General features: G+C 47.9%; 2 protein-coding genes across 2 annotated transcripts in view; both read right to left on the bottom strand.

Annotated features, from left to right (window-relative positions):
• IGBP1 (immunoglobulin (CD79A) binding protein 1) overlaps window positions 1-6,022 on the bottom strand; it is a 12,389-nt gene extending 6,367 nt beyond the window's left edge. The window contains exon 1 of the mRNA XM_015411351.1: window positions 6,002-6,022. Within this exon, the coding sequence (XP_015266837.1) occupies window positions 6,002-6,022 (21 nt within the window). The remainder of the gene's footprint in view (window positions 1-6,001) is intronic.
• A 1,984-nt stretch (window positions 6,023-8,006) lies between these two features.
• EDA (ectodysplasin A) overlaps window positions 8,007-13,054 on the bottom strand; it is a 49,879-nt gene continuing 44,831 nt past the window's right edge. Inside the window, exons 6-7 of the mRNA XM_015411350.1 lie at window positions 11,510-11,625; window positions 8,007-10,652 (exon numbers count right to left, since the gene is read on the bottom strand). Of these exons, the coding sequence (XP_015266836.1) occupies window positions 10,401-10,652; window positions 11,510-11,625 (368 nt within the window). The 3' untranslated portion in view covers window positions 8,007-10,400. The remainder of the gene's footprint in view (window positions 10,653-11,509; window positions 11,626-13,054) is intronic.

Raw genomic sequence — 13,054 nt, 5'->3', positions numbered from 1 at the left:
GCAGGGGGGAGGGTTTCCCCTCACTTTCCCCCACTTTCCCTCCCGGCAATGGTCAGGACCCTCCTCAGCCAACAACTGCACTACAGGCATTCAGGAAGGGTCGTACTTTCATTGCAGGGCTGTAGATGCAGCAACACCAGCGCTGTTGAGAATGGGAGGGACTTCTGTGGCTGGGCAGGGGGGAGGGTTTCCCCTCACTTTCCCCCACTTTCCCTCCCGGCAATGGTCAGGACCCTCCTCAGCCAACAACTGCACTACAGGCATTCAGGAAGGGTCGTACTTTCATTGCAGGGCTGTAGATGCAGCAACACCAGCGCTGTTGAGAATGGGGGTGGGGGTGGGCGCCATGGGGCATAATGGGACAGAGGGTATTCTGCACACACCCCTCCCCCAAGAGCACCGGCCAATGAGGCGCCCTCCTCCTGCGGGCTTAGAGACCCTTAGGACACTCTCCCACCCAGGGCACCTGCTTCGGAGGAGGAGGATAAAGCTGTTATAGAAGCGGAGGGGGATCTTGAATTCAGGGGGAATGGCTGTTGGTACCGGGGTCATAAGATGTTTGTTCCCCTCTCCCTCAGGGGGGAGGTGTTACAGGCGGTGCATGGCTCCAAACTGTCCGGACATTAGGAGTTTTGGTGGCCCCAGATGCACAAGGACTTATCCTCGTTTGTTCAGTCGTGCCAAATCTGGGCCATGAGTAAACCCTGGCCGGGAAACCCCCCGGGACTATGGCACCCACTTCCGAACCCGAGTCGACCCTGGGGGTTCCCTGCAAGTCATTTCGATGGATTTTATAGCTGATTTACCACCAAGCAAATCTATGACTGTAATTTGGGTGGTTGTGGATCTCTTTTCTAAACAAGCACACTTTATCCCGATCACTTCATTACCTACGGCCAAAGCACTGGCAAAAGCGTTTCTTATGCACGTGGTGAGACTACATATGCTCACCACTAAAGTGATGTCCGACAGGGGAACCCAATTTGTCTCCCGGTTTTGGGGGGAGCTGATGAAACGGATGGGAGTTGAACGTGGCCTCAGTAGCGCCTACCATCCAGAGACTGACGGTCAAACGGAAAGAGTTAATCAGACCTTAGAACAATATTTGCGCTGTTTTGCCAATTACCAACAAGACAATTGGCATGACTTGTTACCCCTAGCCGAATTCTGTTATAATAATACTTGTCACTCCTCGATGGGAATGTCCCCATTTAAAGCGTTGTATGGTTATGACAGTCCACCCATCCCATTTCTGGAAGGGGATCAGGACATGGGACTGGGGGATGCGGCTCAATGGCCTCTTTTATATAAGACGTTGACTGCTGCAAAAGAGGCCTGCAAAATGCAGGCTGATAAGAGAAGGGTGGAGGGTTGGGCTCTACAGCCTGGTGACTCTGTGTATGTTTCTACAAAAAATATCAACATGTTGAGGCCTAGTTGGAAGTTGGGATGGAAATACATTGGGCCATTTAAAGTTAAAAGGATCATCATTGATGTTGCCGTCGACATGGACTTGCTGAAAAATTTGAGAAAATTGCATCACTGTATTTCATTTCAGCCTCCTGAAGAGAGATACGGGTTCCTGTCCCTGACGTCAAGTGAAACCGGTGCCCCCTCCTATAATGATTGAGGGCGAGGAGCATTACAAAATATCAAGGATTCTGGACCCTGAAATGAAACGGGGAAAATTGCTGTATTTGGTGGAATGGGTGGATTTTGGACCCCAGCACCTCGAATGGGTGGAAGTAGGGGATATTCGGGCCCCTGAACTGTTGCGGCAGTTCCATCTGGAGTTCCCGGACGCACCGGGAGACCTCCCGGACTGGTCGGGAGAAGCTGATTTTTGAGAAAGCAGTATGTCAGCTATGCTGCCATGGGGGTTGGGGAGTTCATTCTGTGTCTTGTTAATTGCTATTGCATTCCTATCCCTGCTGCTATGCCTTTGCTGTAACGCTTATCTCTACAGATGTGCAGGAGGAGGTTGTGGTGTCTGGAGAGCTCCTATGTACCGTGAGAGACTCCTGGTTCTCAGCTTCAGCCACCTAACGGTTGCCTGACTTATCCTGCGCGCGGGAGGGTCCCTAATTGGCCAATGCCATGGGGGGTGCATATGAATACCCTATATGCTATTATGCTCTAGTGGCTGCGGCCATTCCTGTCTGTGTTACTGCATCTATTTGTTGTTGTTCAGTCGCACAGTCGAGTCCGACTCTTCACGACCCCATGGACCAGATCACGCCAGGCCTTCCTGTCTTCCGCCATCTTCTGATGTTTGCTCAATTTCATGTTTGTTGCATCTATGACACTGTCTAACCATCTCATCCTTTGCCGTCCCCATCTTCTTTGACCTTCAATCTTTCCCAGCATCAGGGTCTTCTCCAGTGAGTGCTCCCTTCTCATTTGGTGGCCAAAGTATTTGAGCTTCAGTTTCCTTATCTGGCCTTCCAGGGAACAGTCAGGGTTGGTTTCTTTTAGGATTGACTGATTTGATCTTCTTGCAGTCCAAGGGACTCTCGAGAGTCTTCTCCAGCACCACAGTTCAAAAGAATCTATTCTTCGGCACTCGGCCTTCTATAGCTTTGCAATAAAAGTATAACCATTCCTGAATGCGTGTACTTCGTTGTTAGCTGTGGGTTCTGACAGTGGGATACCAATACTCACTCCTCCACTGCCCAGGGAAGGCTATGGGACATGCTGATGCCTCCAGTTGCCTGCCGCTCCACTCCTGCGATCCCAACCCTGCTCCTGTGCACCAGATCCTGCTCATGGAGGAGTTTCCCGACCACCCTCTGCATGTAATTGACATGTCCCACCACACCGCGAAGGACCGAGTCCTCTCCCGCGCTTTGGACTGGGTGAGGAGGGGCTGGCCCACCAGCAGGGTGGGCCTGGAATTTGCAGCTTTCTCCTCTTGCTGGGATGAGTTACAAGCCCACAAAGGTTGCCTACTGTGGAGGAGCCAGATGGTGGTTCCCGCAAGTGCTATCGGCCCTGCATGAGACTCACCCTGGAATTGTGAGGATGAAAGTGCTGGCCCGAAGTAACATGTGGTGGCCAGGCATGGACAGTGAGATAGAGCCCTGGGTCAAGCACTGCCGGGCCTGTCAAGAAACCCAGCTGGAACCACCCAGGGCACCAGTGGGAATCCACCCACAAACCATGGTCCCAGCTACACCTCGATTTTGCTGGCCCCTTCCAAGGACAAATATTCTTCATTTTGGTGGACTCATACACCAAATGGTTGGAGGTCGTGCCTGTCACCTCCACCTCCAAAGCAGCCGTCTGCCCCCTCAGACGGATTTTCAGCACACACGTCCTGTCCAACACAGTAGTGACGGACAACGGAACAGCCTTCACTTCAGGGGAATTCCAGGAATATATGGGCCGCTACCTCATCCGACACATCTGCTCCGCTCCCTTTCACCCGGCCACCAATGGACAAGTGGAGAGGATGGTGCGGACCACAAGAAGTCCCTCCAGCAGATCATCACGGAGACTGGGACTATAGGCTTGCGGCCTTCCTTTTTGGCCACCGAGTGACCCCAAGCACCACCACTGATCACAGCCCAGCGGAATTCCTCATGGGCAGGTGTCTAACCACCCAACTGGACCGACTGCACCCAGATTGAGCCCCTGAGCCTCGCCCATCTCCAGAGAGCCAAGAGGTGCCCAGAGTATTTTTCCCCGGTGACTCCGTCTACGCAAGGAACTTTTCCAGTGGTCCTGCCTGGATTCCTGCCAAGGTCATCCAAGTTACCAGACCCCTGTCCTACAAGGTGTCTACCAATGATGGTCAGGTCCTTCGTAGACACATAGACTAGCTCTGCCACCATCTCCTCCCCACCGAACCTGAGTTGCTGTCAGTGATCACGGAAGACTGTGACATGGAACTGCCATGACCACAGGAACCAGAGACTGCGAGGGAGGGCCTGTCAGACAGCACACGGCCAGAGGGCCAAGGGGGCGCAGTGCCTGATCCAGCAGCCACGGAGTTTCCCAATGTCATGCCAGTGCCGCAGCCTTCTGCCAGCACCATGCCAGTAATGTCAGACCAAGGTCCAGAGACTGTGACCCCAGAGACCGTGACCCCTCAGGGAGAGTCACGACGTTCAACCCGTGAATGACGCAAACCAGCATGCTTAAGAGACTTCGTCTGTTAGGGGGTTTTGGAGGGGTGTTATGTATTGAACCTAAGTGAGCCCTCAAGGTATAACTGGAACTGGTTGAGCTTGCTACTCTAGAACGATAGCTTACCCAGGATCCTGGAGAAGACCAATAGATAAATAGTGTAATGTAAATAGCCTATCCTTGGGTGTGTGTGGGGTGTGATGTTTGCATGCTTTATGAGCAGGGCTCAAGTCTTGCTGCTTGTCCTTGTTGTGTTCCTGAAATCACTAAATAAACTAGGGATGATCACTGCAATGCGTCCAGAATCCAGTATTTAACACAAACTATCTAAATATTACTGTATGCACAACTAACCCACTAAGTATATGTAGAAATATAAAGAAAGAAATGCAACAAAAAAGCACTAACACTAAAGGAGCAATTCAGGACAAAGCTCCCCCCTCTCAACATAGATTGACACAACCCTAGGCAGCAAAAAGGGTTTAACAAAAGGCAAACAGCATGCACGAGAATTTGCAGTTTAGGTCACGATCAGACATAAGATAGCATCTGCAGAGCGAATCCGTATTTTGCTGTTCTTAAGAGGAGAAGGGGGTTGATACGACTTCCTCTTTTGGGATGGTTTGTTAAGATCAGCTGGCAGGGGGATATGGAGATCCATTAGAAGAGAACAACCCATTTCAATATCTTCCGCTTTCAAGTTTTTCGTTGTGCTTGACTTGCAGTGTTGAGAAAACTTTCCATTTATACGCAACACGTGCTTGCCTAAGAGCTTCAATTATAGATTTTAGTTCCTGTCTTCTATTTAAGATTGGGGGGGGGGGAATCTTGGAACACTTGGATGACAGTTCCTTTGAAGACCAGAGATGCTCATGATTGGACCAGTTCCAATTTTTTTTCCTGGTCTGGACATCTGGAATCACTGCCAATATGTCCCTAGGGGTGTCCTCCATGGGGTGTGAGGAGATCCCAATCGGAAAACATTGGAGATAAGCAGGGCCATGTCGCATTCCAGATTTAATATACAGCCATCCCATTAAAAACGATGGTAAGTCTGCATTTATTGTTTCTTGTTCATCAAAACCCTGTAACTTTAAATGAGATTGTCAAGCCGCACATTCCAGATTGAGAACTGCGTCTGCAGGTGGCCGGTTTAGTGTAGTGGTTAAGTTTTGTTGTTCAGTTGCACAGTCGAGTCCGACTTTTTGCGACCCCATGGACCAGATCACGCCAGGCCTTCCTGTCTTCTGCCGTCCTCTGAAGTTTGCTCAATTTCATGTTCGTTGCATCCATGACACTGTCTAACCATCTCATCCTTTGCCGTCCCCGTCTTCTTTGACCTTCAATCTTTCCCAGCATCAGGGTCTTCTCCAGTGAGTGCTCCCTTCTCATTTGGTGGTTTAAGTGCGTGGACTCTAATCTGGGAGAACCGGGTTTGATTCCCCACTCCTCCACTTGCACCTGCTGTTGTGACCTTGGGTCAGTCACAAGCTCTGGCACAGCTGTCCTTGAAAAAGAGCAGTTTGTGTCAGAGTACTCTCAGCCCCACCCACCTCACAGGGTGTCTGTTGTGGGGAGGGGGAGGGAAAGGAGTTTGTAAGCCACTCTGAGACTCCCAAGTGAAGGGCGGGGTATAAATCCAATCTCTTCTTCTTCGTTTCCTAACCACAGAGATCAGCATTCTCCTTGCATTAGCTTACCAAGTTTTAGGGCGTTTTCGGCTTTTTGTGAGTTGCTCTGAATGGCAATGTTTAGGTCAGCCAGTTGGTCTGAGATTGGAGATATTAAGGCTGACATATTAGTTAGGAGTCTTTGCTCCATATTTTTAAGAAAGTCTGTGAGAGCGCTGCTTGTGAGTGGTTGGGAGCCTTACCTCACAGTCTTCAGATGCCATTTTGTAGTCGTCATCTTCTGAAGAAGGAAGAAGAAGAAGAAGAAGAGATTGGATTTATACCCCGCCCTTCACTCGGAGTCTCAGAGCGGCTTACAAACTCCTTTCCCTTCCCCTCCCCACAGCAGACACCCTGTGAGGTAGGCGGGGCTGAGAGAACTCTGACACAAACTGCTCTTTCAAGGACAGGTCTGACAAAACTATGGCTTGCCCAAGGTGCAAGTGGAGGGGTGTGCAAGTGGAGGAGTGAGGAATCAAACCTGGTTCTCCCAGATTAGAGTCCGCACACTTAGCCACTACACCAAACTTGCTCTCCAAAGTCACCAAAACTTTACACCACAGCTTTGATCCGTCTACAAGAATGCCCTCCTGAACAATTCTGTTTTGTGCATGTTGTGCAATGATATAATAGATATGTGGAACCTTCCAAACAGCATCATAGAGTTCCACAATGTAGGAGCCACCACGGAGAGTGCTCTTGAACAGGAAATTGCTGATTTTGCCTGTTTACAGTGTGCCACCTTCAGAAGGCTTTGCTCAGATGAGCAGAGTTCTCGCAGTAGAACAGAGCAGGAGAGGTGGTCCTGCAGATGTGTGGGTCGAATGCCATTAAGGGCTCTGCAGGTGACAGCTAGCATCTTGAACTGAGACTGGTAACTGACTGGTAGCCAATGGAGAGTCTGTAGAAAAGGAGTGATATGCAGATTCCACTTGGCACCCAATAGTATCTCAGGTACAGCATTCTGTTTACCTTCATGTATTATTTTTATTACAATAAACACAGAGCACTCAACACATTGGTATGTAACTCAACAGAATATCCATTTGTGTCTGAGATCTCAAAACATGTGCTTTTAGCTTTTAGTAGCATGGGTTTTTTTTAAAAAAAAGTTCACTTCCCAGGTATGCCAACCTTGCCTCCAGTTGAAATAAATGTGTCCATGGTGCCCATGCACATATATGTAAATAGTTGTTGTGTGTGAGGTTTCCCACACCCCACATTCAAGTACAGGCAATTTGACTGAAGCATTGTGCAATATATTTATTTACAAAGAACTGCACAGTGAACTATTATGTGTGTGTGTGCGTATTTTGTTTTTTCAACTTCTATTGAAGAAAAAGCACAGTTGATGATGGGATGTCGTGCATGGGAAGCTGGCATGGCACCAATACAAAGAAGAGGAACCCTAAATGTGGTCAGCAGAGGTATGGCAGCGAGGTCCACCGGGGGGCTCTTTGCACTGAGCATCACAATTCCATATTAAAGAAGAACAATCAGATGCAACTGACAAGCCTCCGATGCCATTTAGACTAGAACACAATCCCAGCGAGGTCTGGCAGGGAGGTGTGGGGCCGAAAGGGCTGGGAGGAGCCAGTTGGCTACCTGATGGCAGCACTCAGTAAGGAAGACTTGTTTTCATCAGAGAGGAGAGGTTACAGGTTGCCTTGGACCAATCAACCCAAAGAATGCCGTTACATGTGCTATTTTGGTTGGCCCTGATGAGAGAGAGCTAGATTTGTTTCTGTCTCCATATAACCGCTATTTTAAAGGCTGCTTTTGCTTATTCCTGTTTAGGGAGCTTGCATAGGGAAGTGGCCATAACATTATGCTTATTTTGGTAACTCCCTACCTCCTCAACCATTAAATATTTTATACTGCAATTCTATACAGAGTTGCTCTAGTCTAAACCCTTAGTCTGGAATAAGGCTGCACAGAACATGGCACTGTTTGCCACTCCCCCCGCCCCCCCCCCCAGAGGCCCTCTGCATCCTTCTCTCACATTTGCTTCTCTGCCCAGTCGATGCTCACAGGCAGGACTGTAAAGAGATGGGAGACATTTTAAAAAAGAGGTATTAACCAATAACACCTCTTGCACCCCCTTAAAGCTAAGCTACAGAATTTTCCCTTCTCCAAAACATTTCATCTGGTACAGAAGGACTGAAATCCGATCAGAAAAGTTTTATTTGCAAAGAAAATACTGGCAATTTATGTAAACTTACATCTCCACTTATATACAATATGTATACTTTATATACAGGTCATGCTGTGACTCAGGAGGCTGGCCAGCAGACAGCATCTGTGTACCATTATCTTTCTCGCGCCACAATAAGGCAGGCTGCTTGTCCTTTGCCTGAAGCCTGTCACTCAGGAGCTTGCTTCAAACACTGTGTGAAATTAACTGCCAGAGCTGTCAAAAGCAGGAAGCAATGTTGAAAAGCTTGTGGAAGTATTCAGGCCTGCAAACAAATGAGGCACCCGTAGGCAGGCAGAACATATAGCCAGTGTAGTAAACACCCTTGTGCTTCTCCCAGAAAGCTGGGGTGAAATTCAGTCTGCAAATGTCAGTGCAACTTGCAACTTTAGTAAACTTGTATAGTCATTGAAGAATCTTCTAGAAGGATATGGAATTGGCCATTTTGCCATCAACACCTTTTAAACATGACAGACACACAAATGGTTACAAAGTCCTCGATATTTTATCCGCTTACATTTCTGCATTTTATCCGCTTACTATGCTAGAAAACATCTCAGCCGAGGTATCTGATTCTGGCTTCTTTTCTGACCTGTTGATTTCATAGTCGACAAGTAAGCTGTGGTGACTGCCCACATGGACAGCTGCATTCCCTCGCCTTCTGTTCCTGTAGCGTCTCCGATTGTTCAACAGAGGGCAGGCCCATTGCAGGTCAAATACCCACATTTCCATCTTTGCACCACAAACATGTACACGTAGATGTCGGGATGGCTGGAAGAGCCAGCTGGTTCTGGACCAAATTGCTGGAGCAGCTGTCTAGGAGAGGAGAAAATGTTCCTCAAGACAGACGTTCCCTGGGACAGGCCTAAGCATGTGATGTTCCTGCCTGCGTGACTCACAGATGAGAAAAACAACTCTTGCCAACTACCTCAGTTTGTTCAGCTCAAAATGCCCGAAGGCACACAGCCTGCCCCGCCATGGCTTCATTTTAAAACCACTGCCCCGTCAGCAAGATGAGCTTTACTACTCACCAGCGGTCCCACCTGAGTGCCTCCCACGAGGATGCTCACTGGTCCCCGAGGACACAGGTCTCACCCTGTGAGAAAGGCTCTTGGGTGTGCTCCATGAACCCCACGGATCATTCGTGGGTGGCAGGCTTTTTTCAAATCTCCTGTAGACATTTGTTTCTTTAGCTTGGCTGAAATGTGGTCTTAGCAGTGGTGCAAAGTGGAAAAGGAGATTAATGTCTAAACCCCAACATGATTTTCACTCAGGACTTGCTCTTCAGATCTTTCACGATCTGGGGAGCGCCCATTGCCTTTTCACTCGAGCAACACTTCTATATTTCCACAGATCAGCACATGCAAATAAAGGTCACGTATGTGTGATTCAGTTCACCAGCTGAAAAGAAGTGACGGTTGTGGGCTATTCAAACAGCATGAAGAGTCAATCTGCATCATCTAAGTCTAAAGCATTTAGAATACTACCCTCAAAAAAGGTCCCAGGGCTCCTGAAGGCAGGAAAAGGTACCACAGAGCCTTGAGACAAAACATTTACAGTTTCTGCTGAAGCCTTTTTTAGAGATTGCTCCTAAGCAGCTCTACTTAGAATCCTCCTCAAGTTTATTCAGTGGGGCTTACTTCCAGGAAAGTGGTCTTCGGATGGCACTGCTGGTTCCCAGAAGAACATTTAACTGGGTGGAACACAGCTGCTGCCTCGACTTTAGCTCACTCTGATGAAATCAGCTTTTAAATGGAAAACCAATGGCTACAAGGAAGACCTGCCCATGGAAGGGCCCCCAAGGGATCCCTCAGCATCTAGGGCAGGAGCTGCAAAATGACGGAGGCTCTAGAGCCTCCCATTCGCATTGCCTCCTAATATTCACTTTGTGGGCACTGAGCTGTGTTCTATTGTTGCTCTTATGACATTCATTATGCCTGCTGCCTGCTTACTGTGTCTGCTTACAGTTACTGCCCAGAAAATGACTGTTAAAAAAAAAGATCAGATTCTCCATTGGGATCACACAGCCCTGCAACAGAGCTTGTTCAGCTTAGTGGAGAAATACAAACCTACCAAGTTTCTGGCTTTCCTTGGTGTGCACAAGTACCCACACAGACACCTGCCTCCTGCCACAGATGCTCTTGACAGTGTAGCATCCAAGCAGGAAACAATCACTTTGTGTGGCAGCCACAAAACAGGTGTCAGTGCTGCAGTATCTGAAATACTGGAGGAAGGCCAAAGAGGCTTGCCTTCTCCTTCCCAATGCTCTCCTGTCTGCCTTTGTCAATGCAAACCTTGCTCTTCCTGCATTTGCATTAAGGAATAAATAGCTCTGCCACCATTTCTCTCTGTGGCTGGGATTCTTTGGAACAGCAGCACTGTGCAGTACCGGGAGTCTCCTCCTTCCTTTAGGACGCGGGTGCATCTCCTAGCCGTATGGCTCCAAAGAAGGTTGTGTGCTTGCTCATGTTGATGGAGATGTCTGCATGGACCATTTTCACTGCAATCTTCTGCCTGGCTCTGAGGAGGCAGACCCCAGCTGTGTAGCAGGTATTGAAGTTAGTCTTCCCCGTCTCAATGCTTCGAGTGCACTGCAGGAAGGGCTTCTCATCCACCACCACCTCATAGCTTGCAAAATCTGTGAAGTTTATGTAATATACCTAGTAAGCAGAAAAATGGTAGCATTAGAAGGAGGCAAGTGCAAGTCTACTGATGATGGACCCTTGGTGAATTGCTAAGAAAGCAAATGCTGGGTCACATCCATAGCGTCTTGTGCAAGTGCTGCAGGGTCTGACGGCCTAGAACTACTTAGGTGAACAGAAAACTTTGGAAAGTCAAATACTGTTAACAGACTTCCACATTTCAATAACAAACCGGTGACCTGGGCAAGTGCCCACTGGCAAGAAACTGTGTAAATGGTTTTGACATGACAGGGAATGCACGGAACTCTTCAACAGGTGCTGCTCCCAGGTCTGGTTCAGCTCTTCACCTACTGTAGGGAGAACCTTCTTTGTCTGAAAGCAAATGGCCAATCTGCACTGAACACTGCAGCTGTTTTAAAACTAAAGCAAACATCTGTGCACTATGACAAGACATTATCTGATTCAGAAAAAAGATTCCTGACAACACACCCCTGTAGACAGTGACAAGATTAAAAAATGAACAGCTCATCAGTAGATGGCATATACCCAAGTGTTAGCAGGAGCTGTGGTCAGAAGTGACACTCAACACAGTCACTACAAGGGTAAACGGCTCAAGGGCAAGACTGGAAGGGCAAGACTGGAAGGGCAAGACTAAAGGAACGGTAAATTATCTGAGTCTGTTTTCTGTGGAAATCTGATCAAGGATGCTACATCCGCAGTAGGCATTTTGCTTCCCTTTTACATCCCCCCTCCCTGCCACTCTGTGTTCATTTAGCACATCACACTTTCCTTTGTCTTTGTTTCTCAGAAGCCACTTTTTGTTTCCCAAAGCATACAGGAAAAGGAGTTAGGCCTAAGACCGTACTCACTTCTACCTGACTATAGACGAAGTAGGTGCCATCCACCAGTACCTCCAGCTCTCCACTGCGGGCATGCAGCTTAAACACTCTGGGGTTCATGGTGATGCGAGACCAGTCATTCAGCACTCCACCTGAAAGATCTCAGTATGAGAAAATGGCAGTCACTCAGTACCTGTTAGAATGGAAAACGCAATAGCAGCACAAATACAGATTTATGAATACATCTAATTCTCAATGTTGCCCCATCTGTGGAAGTTTAAAATCTGGAGACTGCAGCCATGGACAGACAAGAAAGATCTTTCTACAAACTGAGAAAAGCCACAGCTTTGCAGAAAAATCTGACTCTAAAGAACAAAACCCAAACTCACTGGGGTTTCGCACCCCACAGATGCTTGAAGGAGCCAGTGGGCCTCAGTGGCTGTTTCTGGGCAGCCCCCAGGCGTTCGGGTTCTGTCTGTGGAAGGCTGCTCTGGGCTCCGAGGGAGGGCTCCATGGGGCCAGGCCCAGGGGCAACCACCGGGTGACTTACAAGGGGTCCCCTGCTGGCATTTAATAGATATATTAAATACCGTGACACAGTGAGAAATGCTGGTTCGTCCATTTCCTCCTCATCGAAGCCCCAAAGAACTAAACAGATGTTTCTAATAAAGTTTTTGATGTCCTTTCCACTCTCTCTTTTCTTTTGGGTATTTCTGTCTGTTTTTGTTGTCAATATTTTGGAAAAGATTATTTTTGGAGATGGATTAGTGGACTGTGAAAGGAAAACACATTGCTTATATGGCCTGACATACTAACTTTAGAAAATTATTATTTTTTTAAAATTAACATTTTATTAAAGTTACTGAATTTCCATTAAGCACTTTACAACATTACAGAATAATAACTAATCGCCAATCAAGTATCCAAGCTATTTTTACAAAATAAAACAATTCCCAAGTAACATCTAGGGCATAAATAACATTCAAATGCTCTATATATCAATGCAAAGCCAAAAATGAAAGGTCCAAGGCTTGCATGGTATTACCAGGTTTGTTATAGATCCCTAAGTATTTTCCAATAAAAGGAAGCCATTTTTCCATTAGCAGTAGATGGTAGACACAGTAGATTGAGTGACACAGTAGGTGGAGCTTCGCTATGTTGTCTGTTAGTTTGTCCAAAATAAAATATTCCCAAATCTCTAGAGACCATGACTGTACAGATGGGGGTTCTCCTTCCTTCCATTTTTGCGCTATAACATTTTTTGCAGCTGTAAGCATGATTGACAGGGGTCATTTCCTGCAGGAGCGCACAGGAGCGGAGCTCCGGCAGTAAAGAGCCCAGGGGACGGGCACATGCAGTAAGCCCCGTCCCCTGCTCCCAGCAGCCCTCAGAGCAAGAAGCAGCCAAGTAAGTTGCAGAGCCCCCCGGCCCAAAACAGTCCAGTGGCACCTCTAAGACCAAGTTTTATTCAGGTACAAGCTCTCCCTCCTCTGCAATGACAGATCTGCACGTTCCCCACCCCCGCAATAGCTAGCAATCCAAAACGGTCCCGTGGAGCCTGAGCGGTGGGTGTTGCCTCCT

The sequence above is a fragment of the Gekko japonicus genome, unplaced genomic scaffold (assembly GCF_001447785.1).
Source record: "Gekko japonicus isolate JY-2015 unplaced genomic scaffold, Gekko_japonicus_V1.1 scaffold2506, whole genome shotgun sequence".
Classification (NCBI taxonomy): domain Eukaryota; kingdom Metazoa; phylum Chordata; class Lepidosauria; order Squamata; family Gekkonidae; genus Gekko; species Gekko japonicus.
This window is presented reverse-complemented; position numbering and strand designations above follow the sequence as displayed.